General features: G+C 48.5%; 1 protein-coding gene and 1 non-coding gene across 2 annotated transcripts in view; one reads left to right on the top strand and one right to left on the bottom strand.

Moving 5' to 3' along the window:
* Positions 1 to 12615, bottom strand: part of LOC144154757 (tetratricopeptide repeat protein 8-like) — a 171007-nt gene extending 158392 nt beyond the window's left edge. Inside the window, exon 1 of the mRNA XM_077685873.1 lies at positions 12339 to 12615. Coding sequence (XP_077541999.1) covers positions 12339 to 12575 — 237 coding nt within the window. The 5' untranslated portion in view covers positions 12576 to 12615. The remainder of the gene's footprint in view (positions 1 to 12338) is intronic.
* Positions 9395 to 9488, top strand: Trnay-gua (transfer RNA tyrosine (anticodon GUA)). The gene is made up of 2 exons: positions 9395 to 9431; positions 9453 to 9488. It is a non-coding gene; the product is annotated as a tRNA-Tyr (tRNA).
* Positions 12616 to 16029: the final 3414 nt, after the last annotated feature.

Raw genomic sequence — 16029 nt, forward strand, 5'->3', positions numbered from 1 at the left:
GCGAGTCAAAATTTTCGCTGAAAGTGCATCCAATCGAACGTCAAACCTTCAAAGACCCAAATCGCGAACGAAGAACGAAACCATGCGACCATTTTTCTCGCAATGATTAAACGTATCTACGACAGGTCTAAATGTACGTAGTTTATGATACGTAGTTTATGAGATGAAAATATTCTATTGTGCTCCTTCTTCATGATCGATGCGTGTATTGTCTTATCTAGAACTGTTACATTTTCTAGATTTTCAAGTAGCCGTGTTGACACAATGGAAGCCCAGCTTCCCTCGCGTGCTGTGTGTCCGGAGATCTTATCAGAGCCTTTCGGTCGACCAACCGCTCTACGGGGAAATGCATTAGTTTTTAGATGCGGAGAATCTCTTGCTCGGGGGGATGTCACTTGTCCGTGCCCCGTCCGCAGCGCCTCTGATGATGATTGTGGCAGGATGCCCCTAGGGACCGGCCAACCAAAGAATCCATCACGAGATAGATTCGCGTTCAACCACCGTCGTCATCTTCCCGTAGGGGAACCGCTGAAGAAGAAGAAGGAGAAGAAGACAAAGGTGCGAAGAGGAGGGCGTGTACGTTTCTCTCAGCCGGTGCACCAACGTCAACAACCTTTACCTCACCAACGCTGACGGAGACTACCGATTCTACCACAGAGACGACAACATCGGCAAGAACATGATGGACGAGTTTCGGCGCCTCGAGCACCACCGCCTACTCACCGTCACACAACAGTACTTGCGTGGCTTTGCCATTGGTGTGGACCAGGACGTGGAATTCCCTCTGGCGCTACTAAACACCAGATCATCAGCATAACGGCAACACAATGAAACCACACGGAACCCCCATGATGCTTCGCATCCTCATCAGGGTTCCCCTACGGGTAGATGGTGTAATTTTTTGATAACCCGCCATCGGTGCTGCTAAGAAAGCTTTAGCTTTAATAAAAAGTTCTTTTTTTGGTTTTGTTGCCTTTTTTATGTTGCATTATCGAGGTTTTGCCATGTGGTTCGAAAACAAACACGAAATGCTCTAAGCCAGCAAGCGTGCGCAGAGGGAATGCAAAGGATGCTCTGTCGCCCGCGACAGTTCAGGAAAATCGCGGGAGCTTAAGAGTTTTAGGGACAAATACGGGTCGTCCGCTTTCATCTCAGCGTTTGTGCGATTCTTTCTTGCGGTAACGCCGCCCTTTCAGTAGTAATTTGCTCCGGGCATGCCCCTAGCGCCCTGACAAGGTAGCTTCTCCGCACACATGCCACGCTCCGCGATGAAGTTAGCAGCGCAGTACGCAGAACGCTTCCGTCATTTTTGCGCGAATTCCGACAGGTTGAAACGTGTTGCCGAAGTGACCACGCATTCAGTGCTTTTCCAGGCCACCTATCCACAAAAATTTTTGTGTTTGCTACGACACTTTCTATGTCGTCACACGATGTTCTAGTAGGAGTAAAACGTCTTCCATGGCCGTTAAAATTACATCCAAGGTTTGACGAAATCTCTTCTGGTCGGGTAAGAGGTACATAGTGTAAAAACTTATCGAAGACAAAAGGTTTATTAGAACAGGCAAGAAAGATGTTTCAAGGCTTCTGTAGGGAAGCCGAAGCATCTTTCTTGCCTTTTTAATGAAACCTTTTGTCGGCGACCACAAGTTTTTAACTATAAGTGCCGTTAAGGATCCTGCAAAGACATCAAACGCGCATATTGTCTTACAGTTCAGTCTACAGTAAGGTGTGTATGCCGGATATCCTTGTTGTTGCTATTATAAGAAGGAAAGGGTGTAAGAGGACGATTTCCCTGGCCTGATGGAGGCGAAAAGCAAAAACGCCCGTGTGTACGAGATTTCGGCGCACGTTAAAGATCCCCAGGTGGTCAAAATTAATCCGGAGCCCTCCACTACGGCGTGCCTCATCGCCTGAGTTGCGTCGGTGCGTTAAACCCTGCAATCAATCAATTTTCGGGCAGCTGTCTCTCAAAGAGGGCAACTTAACTGTGTTAGGGAAAGAAGAGAGTATTAAGGAGACGGGTTAAAAATGAGAGGGTAGGAAGATAGCGGGTGAGGAGGAGAAAAGTTCATGGAAAGACGACAAGAAGGATGGGCAAGCCAATTCCATCCAAGCAGATTACGTGCTCACTGGTCATCATGCAGCGCGTTCTAGCAACCATGGCTTCCGAGGTTACAGGTTACGCATAGGAATCGTCTAGCAAGTTAGCAATGACTGCGTCTGCGGCAGCGCTGCACTGCGATGGGGGGACTTAAAATTACGGGTTCATTCCACAGCGTTTTCTTACAAATACTACTACTACTACTACTTACATACTCGACTGTTTTATCTGATTTATCTTTTCGCCTTTCCTGCTACGACGGTTATCCAACTTATTCATTGCACGAACTGAAACAAAACCGCCAAAGTACAAGCGATCTGTCACCTGGAGAAAAATGGCTCTTTTGAAGACAAAGATCGCGAAGATTGGGGATTGATATGCTCAGATAAAGGCAATAATACAGGGGGTGTTTCAGGGCCCCTTTAAAAAACTGTAACCCCAGTGGGATCCCACATTTGAGTGAATAATTCCCTTCGAAAAGCTCTTCAGAAAAAAATGGCGCAGCTTGCACTAGTGGGGCAAGGCTGCAAAAACACCAGAGCTGGCGGCCCCTCTCCCTTCGTCGGAGACCCCGCAGTTGCAGCTTACATGGATTTCCGAACTTCCCGCTGTAAGTTCTCCATGGCTGGCAGGCCCGCATCGTTTTGTCCGCAGCCTTTCACATCTCTCCCGAAGTGGACCGCGTTAGTACGTGCTAGAACCCCGGGCAACCGGCTTCACGAACTCGGCATCTGTAGCGCGAGCTGTCCTGTGCTCCCTATTTGAGGCGCAGATGCACGTGAACTGTTTCCTTGTTTTTTTTTTTTTTTTGAGCTCCACACGTGGCGCGAGCTCACGCGCAAGCCTGCACGACGCCACGCCACTGCTAAAAGCTCAAGCTTAACCATGTCTGCTGTTAAGAGCGGCTTAGAGCGGTTGAGTTGCGGGAGTGAGGCCTACGTGAGCGAGCGAACTCACGAACTGACGAACGAATAAACGAACGCTCACGTGAAGTCCAAAGCCAAGGCTACGAATAATTCAAAGGAAATAATGGTGTGCGCCCGGAATGCAAGAGAATTAATCAGCTCTCAAATAACTGCACTGAAGTAGGATACGTAATAAGAATATTTCCCCAAAGTAAGTCCCCAAATCCAGACGGGATTGTCTCAGAGTTTTATCAGGCGTTTCAAAAAGGTTAAGCCCAATTCTCGCTACAGTTTTCGAAGACACACTGCAAGTAAATATACTCCCCCCTTCCATGCGAAATAGCCATCTAAATGTCTTGCCGGAAACACCATATTCTGGTTCAACTCCGACCACCTCGGATTTCAGACCGATCTATTTTCTGTCTTCGGACTACAAAATCCTGGCTCGGATACTGGCTCAACGACTAAAAACAGCCCTTAGTACAGTGGTACTAAGTACTGTGGTTTTAAAGGCCGAACAATAAACTCCAACCTGCACTGGATGACAACATGTGAGGCGGGAGAACTAGGGTTAGCTCCGCTGGCTGTGATTTAGCTCGACCTTAGGAAGGCCTTTGACAGGGTACAACGATAATTTCTGTTCACTATTCTAAGGCACTGCGGAGTAGGAGACACCATGTTGGAGTGAATTCAGATTTGCTACACTCAAACCACGACGAGCATAATCTTAAATCAGCAGGTAGGAATCTCCATCATCGTACAAAACTACAGGTTTTCCCGCTCAATTTAATCCAATCGCCATCGAATTTTTTTCCAGGTGCCACAAAATTTAATCTGAGTGCCATCTAATTTAATTCCAGTGCCATCTAATTTACTCCAGTTTCCCGCGAATTTAATACAAGTGCCAACCAATTTTATCCGGCCGCCAACCAAATTAATCCAGCTGTCAGAAGGTTGTTAAGAAGTGTATTGTGCGAAATTAGGCGCAGCTTTGCGCACTTTATTGCGCGTAGTGTGATGAAAACGTCGTGTTTTTTATCCATTATGTGCAAAATATCTTATGCGCAAAGCTTAATGGATATTCGCTTACACGCGCAGACGAGGAGAGCGGTCTTGTTTGATCCCTTGGTGCCGTGTGCTGATCGTCTGCGACATCGTTAGAAGTATTATCTGCTCGCGTATTGCTACGCCCAGAGCTCTTCGATGTAAGGAGTTGCGAAACTCCGCTTCAAAAAACGACCCGCACCTGGACCCCCCCACTTTGGATCGTGCGTACGGTGGCGCCACCGCGGCCACCGCACGCACTATCCAAATATCATACCAATTATTCAAACTGACAATTTAACGTTAAAATTTGTTTTAAAGGCGCTTAATTCTTAATTTTTGTGCTTTCGCAAGTTATTCATTGCTATCTTAACTCCGGTTTTCAGGTTGCTATTGTTTCTGCGTCCGCACAACTGCCTCGACCTATTAGCACTTGTGCGGGCCCTCCGGCACAACATAAGTCTGACCTGAAGTATTAAATTTGCAGTTATCGTTTGACCTGCAGCCCATTGTATGCCAAAACAAATCCAGTAGCCTATCAAGCGGCTCTAAAAAATCCCTTTCAGCTTGCATAAAGCCATCGAAGCGACTTTTTATTTATTTATTTTTTTGCCGCCAGAAGACCGAAGATGACGCGCAGCAGACGACAGGGCGCAAGCAACGGTTGACCCCACGGTAGCATTTCTTTTTACTACTCTTGCTTCGTATGTACATAAAACACTTGCAAAGTTGAACACATTGGGCTCCTTTGGCATAACAAGCTTACGTAAGCACTCAAATACCATTTTTCGCCCAGGTCCTCGAGCGGCGAAGCACGTTGTATAGTGCATTTTGTCACCAAGAGATGGCGCCACTGTAAAACAAAATCCAAAACAATGCACAAGTTGTAGGGCCACTTTTTGATGCATGGGGCCTATGGGAAGTTTCGCAAATCCTATATCAAGCAACTCTGGTTACGCCAGCAGACTTGCCAGCGTATTGTTACGCGAGCAGACGATATTATAATGTGGAAATAATACTTAACACTGCAGAAATGCACTCATTTATTGAAAATCAAAATGCAAAGGGCATTGAAAAATGTGTTTTTATCAAAAGAACTTCTGAAGGCATTGTTACTCCAGTAGCAGAAGATACTTGTGACGTGCGTTATCGACGGCGCTCTCGCAGGCGATCAGCTCACAGCACGCGACACCAACGCATAAAAGACCGCTCTCTTGGTGTGCACGTATTAGTAAATGTCCATTAAGCTGTGCGCTTTAGATATTTTGCGCATAATGGATCAAGAAACACGAAGTTTTCACCATACCACACGTAATAAAGTGCGCAAAGGTGCACCTAATTTCGCACAAAACACTCCTGAACAACCTTCTGAGAGCTGGAATAATTTGGCTGGCGACTGGATTAAATTGGTTGGCACTTGTATTAAATTCGCTGGCACCTGGATTAAATTAGATGGCAGTCGGATTAAATCAGATGGCGCTGTGATTAAATTGTCTGGCGCCTTCTGCGGATTAAATTAGATGGTGATTAGATTAAACTGAGCGGAAAGGCCTGTAGGTCCGTCAAGGATGTCTCATGTCTCCTCTGCTTTTCGCCCTTTATCTGGGGCCACTGTGTCGCATGGTGGCCGCTGCCAACAGAAGTGAAGGTCTCGTTGTGGGCGGACGGGAGCACCGAGTGCTCGCATATGCCGAAGACGTCGCCTTTGTCTGCTCAACGGCTACCCACGCTGCGGAAGTGCTCCGACTGGCACACCAGTTTTTCCCGTTTCTCCGGTGCCGAGCTTAACCTCGAAAAATCAGAGGGAGCCCGGTTTGGAAGCTGGGAACGTAAACCACGCAAGTGCTTCAACGTGCGGTGGTCGGACCGAGTTTAAATATATCAAGGCGGAAAGATTCGTGTGGGCCAGCTTCATTCATGGAGGAATCTGAACATATCCATTTACACTAGGTCCCTTTTGTGCAATGTGGTGGCTTACCCCGCGATCCTGTACAAAGCGCGCATTACTGCCATCGATGCTGGCTCGGTGCCGAGCGTGGGCGGTGTTTGTTTGGCGGTCCCAATACGAACCCGTGCGCCGCACAAATCTCTTTTGGAGTGTAGAGGGGGAGGCATTGCATTGATAAATGCGGAACGAAAGCTCGTAGTCCAGCGCTTCCTATATTTCCGCCGCCAGACTGACCCGTTCCTTCAAGCGGCCATCCAATGCCTAGACTCCCTTCACTTGCGGTCTTGGCTCGCCACAACAATTTCTGTCGAGAGAGAGAGAGAGAGAGAGAGGGTAAAGGAAATACAGGAATGTTAACCAGGCTACGACCTAGTATGCTATCCTACACGGGGGAAAGGGGAACAATGAGGAAAAAGGGGAAAACAGAAAAAAGAAGGGGAAAGGTACAGACATGGCGTAAAGTGGTGTGTCCAGCGGGAGGACACTACAGACAAAAAAGTTCAGTGAGTTCATAGAGGGTAGTCTTTCGTGCTACAGTCTTCTGTGCAATTCCGTCGTTTTTAGAAATCACAGGAGCGCTTTTGTCGCCTTGTCCGTAGAGGCCGGAGAAAGCCAGTGGCCCAGGATTTTCTGCTCACAGAACGGGCGCCGAGAGTCTAGCTTCCGTAGAGTTGAAGAGAGTTGGCTTCTTTCCTATGAAAAACGTGGACACTTGCATAGGACATGTCGTATGGTCTCGGGTGTGTCACAGACTTCGGACGCCTCACTGGCAGCCGTTCCAATCAAATAGGCGTAAGCATTTGTGAATGCGACTCCAAGCCAGAGACGACAACGAATGGTTGCATCAGACCGTGGGAGGCCTAATGGAAGGAGGCGCTGAAGATGCGGGTCCAGGGCATGAATACGAGCGCTCGTGAACCCTTGGGTCGTCCATTTGGATAGCGTGGTCTCCCGGGCAAGTTTGTGGAGAGCCCTAGCTGCGTCCGTCCTGGATAGCGGAATGGATATGGTCTCCGCTTTTCGGTGTGCCAAGTGGGCGGCAGCGTCCGCACTTTCGTTTCCGACAATGCCGCAATGACTGGGAAGCCACTGGATCGAAGGCAATGTCATGACCAGCTTGGGCGGGACGGTCGTACAATAGTCTTATCACGGCCAGCAGCTGTTCATGAGGTGCACGGCACAGGGCTGACTGGAGCGATTGAAGCGCAGGCTCACAAATGAAACACTCAGAGCGAAGAATTTCTGTCGATTACGGCTCCCGCATTAACGGATTCTACAAGGAGGTAGCAAGCGCGGTGGATTTACAGCAGATGCGTTTTTTATGGGAATACCTGCTCGCTGTAAAGCCGCGGAAGCTATGATGGGATGTGATAGCACAGATACTGTCACCCCCTCTCTACCTACAGCCTTTGGTCTCTAAGGGTGGGGAGACGATGTGCTCAAGCAAGTTAGGCAACCGCCCATTATAGCCCTCCACCTTTAAGCTAGGGTAGATGCCGTGGAATGCGCCCTCCACCCACGGCCCGCATGGCGACATTTTCTGTGTAAAGTGGAATGTAAGGTTAGCGCACTCGCAACACCAGGCTCTGACCCGGAACTGCAAGAACGCTCGCCCCGAGCAGTCATGCACTGGAGCGCTATAAAACAAACGAATTCGTGCAGACAGGGGAACTTCTTAGCCCATGCGAAAATTCCAGCACTCAACGGGCCAGCGCGTCTGTGCCATGTTTGGTCAATACCTCTGTTCAATTGTATACATAAGAGAGATTAGCGCCGGCTTATGAGCCCCACAGAATTTCTGTAGACTTTGTGTTCCTGTTGTCATTGGTCTTCCTCCTTTGTTTCGCGTTTTTCTTTCTGGATCGATGTCCATTGTCCCCTAACTACCCAAAAAAAATGTAACCGACACACTCGCTGTCAAAGCCACTGCTGAATCATGTGTAACCTTCTTCGTAACGTGTATATTGAAGAGTAATGTTAGTTACAAAAATGCGATGGTCGCTTAATCGAACAGACGCCGATTTCTGAACGCGAAGTACCCACGTTCAATTCCCACCAAGCGATACCCTTTTTTTTATTTCCAATCGGAGGTTTTCTGATCGCGTTGGACAACTTACAGCCGGGTTGAACTGCTCCGCTTGTAAATAAGAGTTCTTTGTCTCTGTCTGTCTGTCTGTCTGTCTGTCTGTCTGTCTGTCTGTCTGTCTGTCTGTCTGTCTGTCTGTCTGTCTGTCTGTCTGTCTGTCTGTCTGTCTGTCTGTCTGTCTGTCTCTATGATAGTGTTTTCTGTAATTGTTGCTGAGGTGTAAAGGTGTTAGTTTTAATATACACTTACTCCCTAAAAAGGTGTTTCTTTGTGCTTTTGTTAGGGTGCAAGAGTGCTATGAAAATTTCCCTTGCGGGAGTAAATCATTGCACAGTGTGGAAATCTCTAACGGACGTCGAAATTACGTTTTCTGTTTTACGCCTCCGTCAGAAAAACAACGGCCGCGAACCGATCCTGGAACAATTACGGCTCAGCCGGTCAAGTGACGCGGTGTTATCGATTACATCCTGCGAGAGACGCCGAGCGGTTACGTGAGCTGGGCGTCGTACGATATACAAGAAAGAACGGTCGTTGAACTGCGTACCGCGAAACTTCCCGCCAACCAGCTCCTCGCTGATAAAGAAAAAACTCCCACCTCCCCTCGCGGGAACCCCTGTGTAGATGCAACGCATAGGCGGAGCGGCGAAGGGACCGCGTTTTATAACGCGCATAACGTTGAGGGGACTGCGTAAGCCGGTCCCAGTCGATGACGACGTTGCCGTACTTGTAAAGCAGCGTGGACTCTAGGTGTTTGAGCCAAGCGTGGATGTTGCTTCGCCGGAGAACGGCACACCGGTTATATGCGCAGCGAGCCCGAAGGAGAGGAAACCGCGGAAGAGAGAGTACTGCACATGCGCCGGCCCCAGCGCGACTGCCGCGGCTATGACGCAACACAATCGAACACAATCCACTTTAATCCAATCTAATCCAATCCAAATCCAATCCCATCCAAGCCAATCCAATCCAATCCAATGCCCCTCGCGAGAGAGTGTTCGCTATCGGAGAGGAGAGGGGGTGAGCGGCGGAGAGCGCAGCTGGCGCGGCGAGGAGAATGGGGGAGGGGTGGACAACGCCGACAACGACGACGACGCCGGAGGGACAAGGCGAGTGAATCAGATGCTCTGCATCTAAAAATGTAAGCACAAGCCGCCAACTGAGTGTGTTTTGCATTGAAAGCGCCTGCGCATACAACGAGGACTGTGGCTGAACGAGTTTTGCGGAGAGAGCGCAGCACGCCCCCTCGCATTCATTTCTAGGTCACCTGCGAGAGGCTATTGTCCGGCCAAGTCAAACGGACGCTACGTTCCGTTCCGTCGATAGCTCAGTTGGTAGAGCGGTGGACTGTAGAGGTTTCCCCGTGGTGCAGACATCCATAGGTCGCTGGTTCGAATCCGGCTCGACGGACTTTTTTTTTTCTTTGTTTGACCGCAAGCCTTGCGAGATGGCAGGAGCGTACACGCCGAACGTCAGCCTGATAGCTCGTTGTGTGCAGCGTTTTCTGAAACTATCGCCTGTGTGTGTAAGTGCAGATAAGAGAAGGTAAAAGTATACAAAATGGCGCCATGCAGTGGCACCACGGGACACTACCGTGCGGGTCCAAACAACTCCGTCGGTTTCAACGCGTGATTAAAAAAAACGCATAGAGGCATAGTAATGGTTGCACATTATTGTTCTTTTAGCCGGGGACAAGTTTTTAAAGACCTCTTTTCATCTCACGCGCAGTTAATTCCCGCACGGCTCACTGTCAAGGCTGCCAGCATTACTAAGAATCTAAGAATTTCAGTTGTTCTAGGGCTCTGCCAGCAAACTCGTTTCGCGTTAAGGTATTTTAAGTGATGTCCTTTCATTTGGCACAGAGAAAATATATTCGTCAAAATTTCCGCAAAAAAAATTCCTTTAAGAGCTGCGCACTAAAAAATTCGGATAAATAAATAAATCCAATTAATCAATAAACTAAAAAATCATTTTCCAATAAATCAGTTGTAAGTGTAGTGTCGTCCGTGTCTGTATTGTCCCCTTGCGTAGCGTCGTTACACTGGTTCCCACTTTAAAGATTATGAACGAACTGGCATAGCTTTCTACCTTAGTATGACGCACAGTCTTCGTTTCCGGCAATCTTATTTAAAGGTGAAGTATTTAGACTTGGAATGATTACTCGCTATTATTTCACAGCCATCAACGCATGAGAATCCCTGCATCACTAAAAGAGAGAAGACCTAGAGTGCGAGTGGGCTTCACCCTAATACTAACGGTTGCTTCACCGCCATACTTCGTATGCCGTGGTGCCCTCTTTACAGTCGAGTCGGTGACAGATGGTTCGGCTTGAGAGGCCAGATATCCTCGAGTTGGTGAACCAGCGAATTGTTGCTTTGCAGTAAAAGCCAGTAGCTCTGCACGCATATACAGGCATGGTTAAGGGGCTGGTGAAGAGTGCGGCTCTACAGGTGTCGGAGACGCGATATGCCGTCCCCATGTGGATACAAGCCAGGCACTTCCAGTATGACCTAGCGCCATCTTGTAGTCTGTTTTGAACCCTCCTGCGATTCTCTCGAAAAATTACCAAAACGAGCCCGCTGCTTGGAATCGAGGTAGAGTCGCTGGTTCTGACACCCTGACCCCGACATCCTGGGTTCGAGCCCTAGTGTTTGTAATGTTTTCCTATTTTTCAGCTCTACGGACTGTTTTCGCAAACAGAAACAGTTTTGTATTTTTAGGTTGAGTTAGGTGCGGTGCACATCCTGTTATCAAGCTTATTTACGTTCTGCATCGCGCTTAAAGTGCCGGGGTTGCACCCACTATCTCCTTGGAGACGGAACCGTCCTTCATCTTCTGTCTCCCGCTCCACCGTACAAGGCAACAACAAAACGGTAAGGCAGCGCCTGCTTACGTACGGACGAACAAGAAATCGCTGGGACAGGTTAGGCATCATAGGATTGCGTTTGCTAAAGGAAACAACGGGTATTTGGGCCCAAAAGGCTGGAAAGAAAACTTTTCGGTCACAGCCAGCCTGCAGACATCCTTCCTGTTTGTAAACAAAGGCGGTAAACCTGTAGGCATCTGGCGCCGGACTGCCCAAACGTTTTGAGCCGCCGCCATTTTGTTGGCAGTCGCTGCGGACGCAGCCGCAAATGCGTGACTTTGTTCATGGTGGGAAAAGCGCTACAGTAACAAGGACAAGTACACGGGACAAAGCGCTTTGTCCCGTGTACTCACTTGTCCTTGTTACTGTAGCGCTTTTCCCACCATGAACATGTACCAACACGCCCAACTCGCAGTTCTTCTGAGCGTGACTTTGCGCTGCGAAGTGGGTCTATGGATGAAAAAAAAAATGTCGCGAATTTCCAAACGAGTGCTCGCTGCCGTGCATCGTAAATCGGCGTCGTAGAGCTGCGGTTACGCTCAAGTAGATTATTATGTCTTTCAAGATATTGGCGACCTCAAAACCGTCGGGATTCCGGTGATGGCGACGATAGCTTCCCCAGCGAAAATAGTGGCGCAAAGAATGCTGTGGGTGCTCTAGCTACGAGAGACTTCCCCGAAGTTATTAAACAAACATGCTCGTCACATGGATCGATGTACCTTGAGTAATAAACAGTTTACCATACCTTCCTAAAGAAAGATGAGAACAGCGCGAGAGCTAAAAGTATGCCCAACCTTCGCTGAAAGTGCGTCCACTTGGTCGCCAAACCTTCAGCGACCCAAATTGCGAACTCAGAACGAACCCGCGAAGAAAAGTTCGACATCCAGCTCAATGCAGCCGTACTGCTACAAAGGAAAGATTTATAGCTTTCCTTTGTAGCTGTACGGCTGCATTTAGGTGGATGTCAAACTTTCCTTCGCAGAAAACTCACGCCACCTTGGAGGTTTCCGCTAAATCTGGTCGATGAAGAACGAACCGATCCCACGATTTTTCACGCGCTAAGGAAACGCATGTATACGAACTATCTAGACATACTGATGCGTGGTTTACGAGATAAATGTATGCACTATTGTATCAATTCTTCATGATAGATGCGTGCATCGTCTCATCTTGAACCGTTCCTTCTCGCGATTTTCGAGTAATTGTTTTAACACAACGGAAGTCCGCTTTCACGCACGCGCCTTGTGTCCAGATCTCTTATCACCGCTTTTCGGTCGACCAACCGGTCTATAGGGAAATGCGTTAGTTTTTTGATGGAACGCCAACGGCGGTCCCACAAAGAAATGTTTCGCTTTAATAAGGCGTACGGGGAACGCCCCTGCGTGGTATAGTACCTGGTTGTCCAGGAGCTCTTCAGCGAGTGACTGGAGCCCATCCAGCTCGAGCTCGTCGAGCCAGGCCTCCTGCGTGAGCGCCACCATGTGCAGCCACTGCAGCTGTTGCGGCGCCGTTGACTGATGGCTTCCCTGCTCCTCCTCGCAGACTTTGGCGCACTCGGTGAAGCGACGCCGCCGGTACAGGCTCAGCGCGCGTTGCACTGGCTCCAGTTGCTCCACGGAAGCCACTGACATGGTGGACGCCGGGGATCACCCTGTCGCAGCCTGGATGACAGGTTCCCGGGACACTGCGCTTTTGAGACGAAGGAGCAAAATTAAAAGCCACAGGAGGAGGGGAGAGGAAAGGGTCCTTGCTACTTCATCATAATCATCATCAACAACAACAACAACAACAACAACAACCCTGTCTACGCCCATTGCAGGACAAAGGCCTCTCCCATAGATCTCCAATTATCCCGGTCCTGTGCTAACTGCGACCATCCAACTGTGCCAACGGTGAGTATGGGTGATGAGGGTTAAATGATAACAATGCACACGAAATAATAACAAGACACACGTGCACAAAAAGAGGGTTCACAGGGAGGAGGTCACCAACTGGCCACTAGACCGGAGGCTTGAGCAAACCCATAAGAGTGTTGAAACTCCGAACTGTATATTTGCTATTCCAGGCGCCTAAAAAGTCATTCGTGCTGCCGTCTTCCGCCCGTAGTAAAATTTCCAGGCACAGGCAATCTTGAAGATGCTGAATTCATCGGAGTAAGCGCAGACTCTCTCATTTTCTCTGCCAAGTAGACAGCGTAAATAAAATCATATGAATCATTTTAAAGAAAAGTGACGCGCTCTTTACGTCACAGACTAAAAACACCCACGATCGGTGGGTCGAGACAATGACGTTATATTGCAGCGCGGCTACGCCAATCACAAAGCAGGCAATTGCGCCGCACAGGTAACAGCCGATGAGTGCACGGCATTGCGCAATATTAGGGTTCGGGAGAGACGCCGCGCGTGGCGAACACTGTGCATGACCCGGGAAAGACCCCCGGTGGCGGTGGAGAGGAGGAGTATAAAGGGGGGATGTAACCGTACGCCCTCCGTCGATGGGCATGCTTCACTGCGCTACACACGCAATGTGGGAAAGCTGGCAAAAACCCAGCCTACATCGAACTTCTTCACTTCTAAGCACAAATGAATTTCCAGGAGTACACTTTTCAGGCTCAGTGTAAGCCGACTTACAACAAAATATGGATGCCCTAGGACCTGTTTTTATTTTTAACACGAAAGTGTTTTATGCCCGGGTGCACCAAGATCTCACCGGCGTTATATCCGTCACAGAAATGACATCCCCAGAAAAAGTTCCGTTGACGCGGCCCCGCCGGGATTCGAACCACGAACTCTCTCGCAGCAACGGGAGGTATACATAGCGCTATGCCAACTGCGCCATGTATTCAAGCCCAAGTAGGTTTATCTTTCCCACTGCGTTTTTTATTCAGATGGTGCTGCCGTCTAGGATAAGGCGAAGCGAAGTAGTTCATCATGACGCTAATGAGCGCCGACAGTTGGCGCCTCGATGCCAGCGTCTTCGTGTACGCGGGACGCGGGTGAATTCAGGAATCCTCCGCCACCTACTGCTTTCGGTTTCGGTTTCGGTTGGATTCTTTCGCGCGGCTTTCAAGGGGCTGTGGTTTAAGTCGGATGCACGCAATGTTCCGGCGCGTGGAATCCAGTGTCTAATGTCGATGCGTCTAACGGTGCCATTCCGACTTAATATAAATAGCGATGTGCAAGTTCATATGGATTCACAGTAAATGCTGCTGTGATGGCACATTTCACTTTCGGGTTTTACCGATTCCTATGAAAGAGGCATCAACCACATTTTATAAATTTGTCCCATACGCTGAAAATTGTTGGTTCACGCACGGCCTGTGGCCGGAAACGATCTGCTGGATCCTAAACCACAGAGCGCTTCGCTGTGAAAAAGAATCACCGCGTGGCACGGCGTGGTGAAATGTGGTTTTGGTGGGAGGTCTATATATAACTGAAAACACACTATTAAAGCAAAAAAGAGCCTGACTGACCTGATGTGCGAGCTTCGCAGACTATTTTGGAGCTGTTGCATTGCCACCTTAAGATACAGCGAAACCAACAAACAATTTGATCCAAGTTAAAATCGGAGTTCACGTCCAACCCAACACTTAAACTCTGTGCGGCTAGCCTCAGTGGAAGGCTACAAAACACATTAGTGGCGAGTGGCGTACAAGGGGGGTGAGGGGAAGGGCGAAGGGTCTTTCGTTTCCCTACCCCCAGGAATGAAAATATCGGACGGGGTCGAGCCCCCAAAGAAATTTTCTATGCCGGGGGAAGGGCACGCAACACGAAAATAACTCTGCCTGTCAGCAGCTAAGGATGACTGATAATTGCTGTCGATTTGTGTGGATGAGCTGCGCACCAATCACATGCGGTTTCGATGTATGTCCTCACCACGACGATCAACCATTTCGTGATTTAAACAGGGGAAGAAATGTTCAAAACAATCACAAAGTTATGCTTATGCGAAGTATGACGACATCTCGAAGTACTTCTGTTCTTAGTTTGCGTAAATTCTTTGCTTTGATTTTGTTTGTCTCGTTTCGTTTTGTTTTTGTTTTTCTTTCTTTTATGCTTTCTCCTTCCCTTCTTTGGGGATACCCCCCCCTCTACCCCACCTAACCTGTCCTCGATATGACATCCTGCGTACGCCTTCAAGCACTAATAAGCTACGCCTAAGAGTAGCAACAATTGACGCCAATGCATGAGTGTGGCGGCCATTTTGTTTCTGAGCAGTGTTGCCGGCTCGAGGTACACAACCACCGCCATTTTTGACGGCCGGCCTGGGAGGGCATATTTAGAGACACTACGTACGTCCTGTGAATTTCTGATTTATACGCTGCCCATATTTGTACTGTTTGTATTCCTTGTATCCATGTATTCCTTTGTATTCCTTGTTTGTATTCCTTGTATCCATGTATGTTGCCTGTTCGTATTCTTTGTACCTATGTATGCGGTGCATCACCCGAGAAGGCCCTGTGCTGTTGGTGAGCACTTCAAATAAATAAATAAATAAACATGTGCGCCGAAATTTTTGAAACAAAGGTGTGATGTTTCGTCTTTGTATAGAGCGTTTTCTAACAGCAGAGCTGTTTAAGCTTGAGCTTGGTCCGGTGGCGTTCGCAAAAAAATACCGAGAAAAAATACCGAGCGCACGTGAGCATGTGCCTCGTGAGGAGCGCCCGGTGTCGTTCAGCTCGGCCTTCGAGAACACTCTGCCCAGCGTTCGTGGCGTGATCTCTCGCGTGCTCTTCTACTCGCCTGTTGACGTGCGTTCGCGCCTTAAAAGAGCCATGAAGAGACAATACAACTTCGTTTAATTTGAAAGAACTAGGATTCAGTATCTCACTCAGCTCCATTAGAGCCACAAAAGATGTTTTTTTAACGAAAAAAAGCAAGAAGTATTTAGAAACTTTCAGATTTTGCGCCACAGTGACGTGTTATGAGCAAGAATGACGTCAGGTGGGCCAACAATAAAACATAATTTTCAGTGCCTTAACTGCACGTTAGCATTCAAGTGATGCGGTCAAATGGAACTAGAGGCCCCATTACAGTCATGTGTCGTCGCGATAGGTCAGTTAGGCGGCCGCCAATCGCACAAACA

This window comes from Haemaphysalis longicornis, unplaced genomic scaffold, assembly GCF_048455015.1.
Source record: "Haemaphysalis longicornis isolate Haplotype H1 unplaced genomic scaffold, Haemaphysalis longicornis Haplotype H1 scaffold_90, whole genome shotgun sequence".
Classification (NCBI taxonomy): domain Eukaryota; kingdom Metazoa; phylum Arthropoda; class Arachnida; order Ixodida; family Ixodidae; genus Haemaphysalis; species Haemaphysalis longicornis.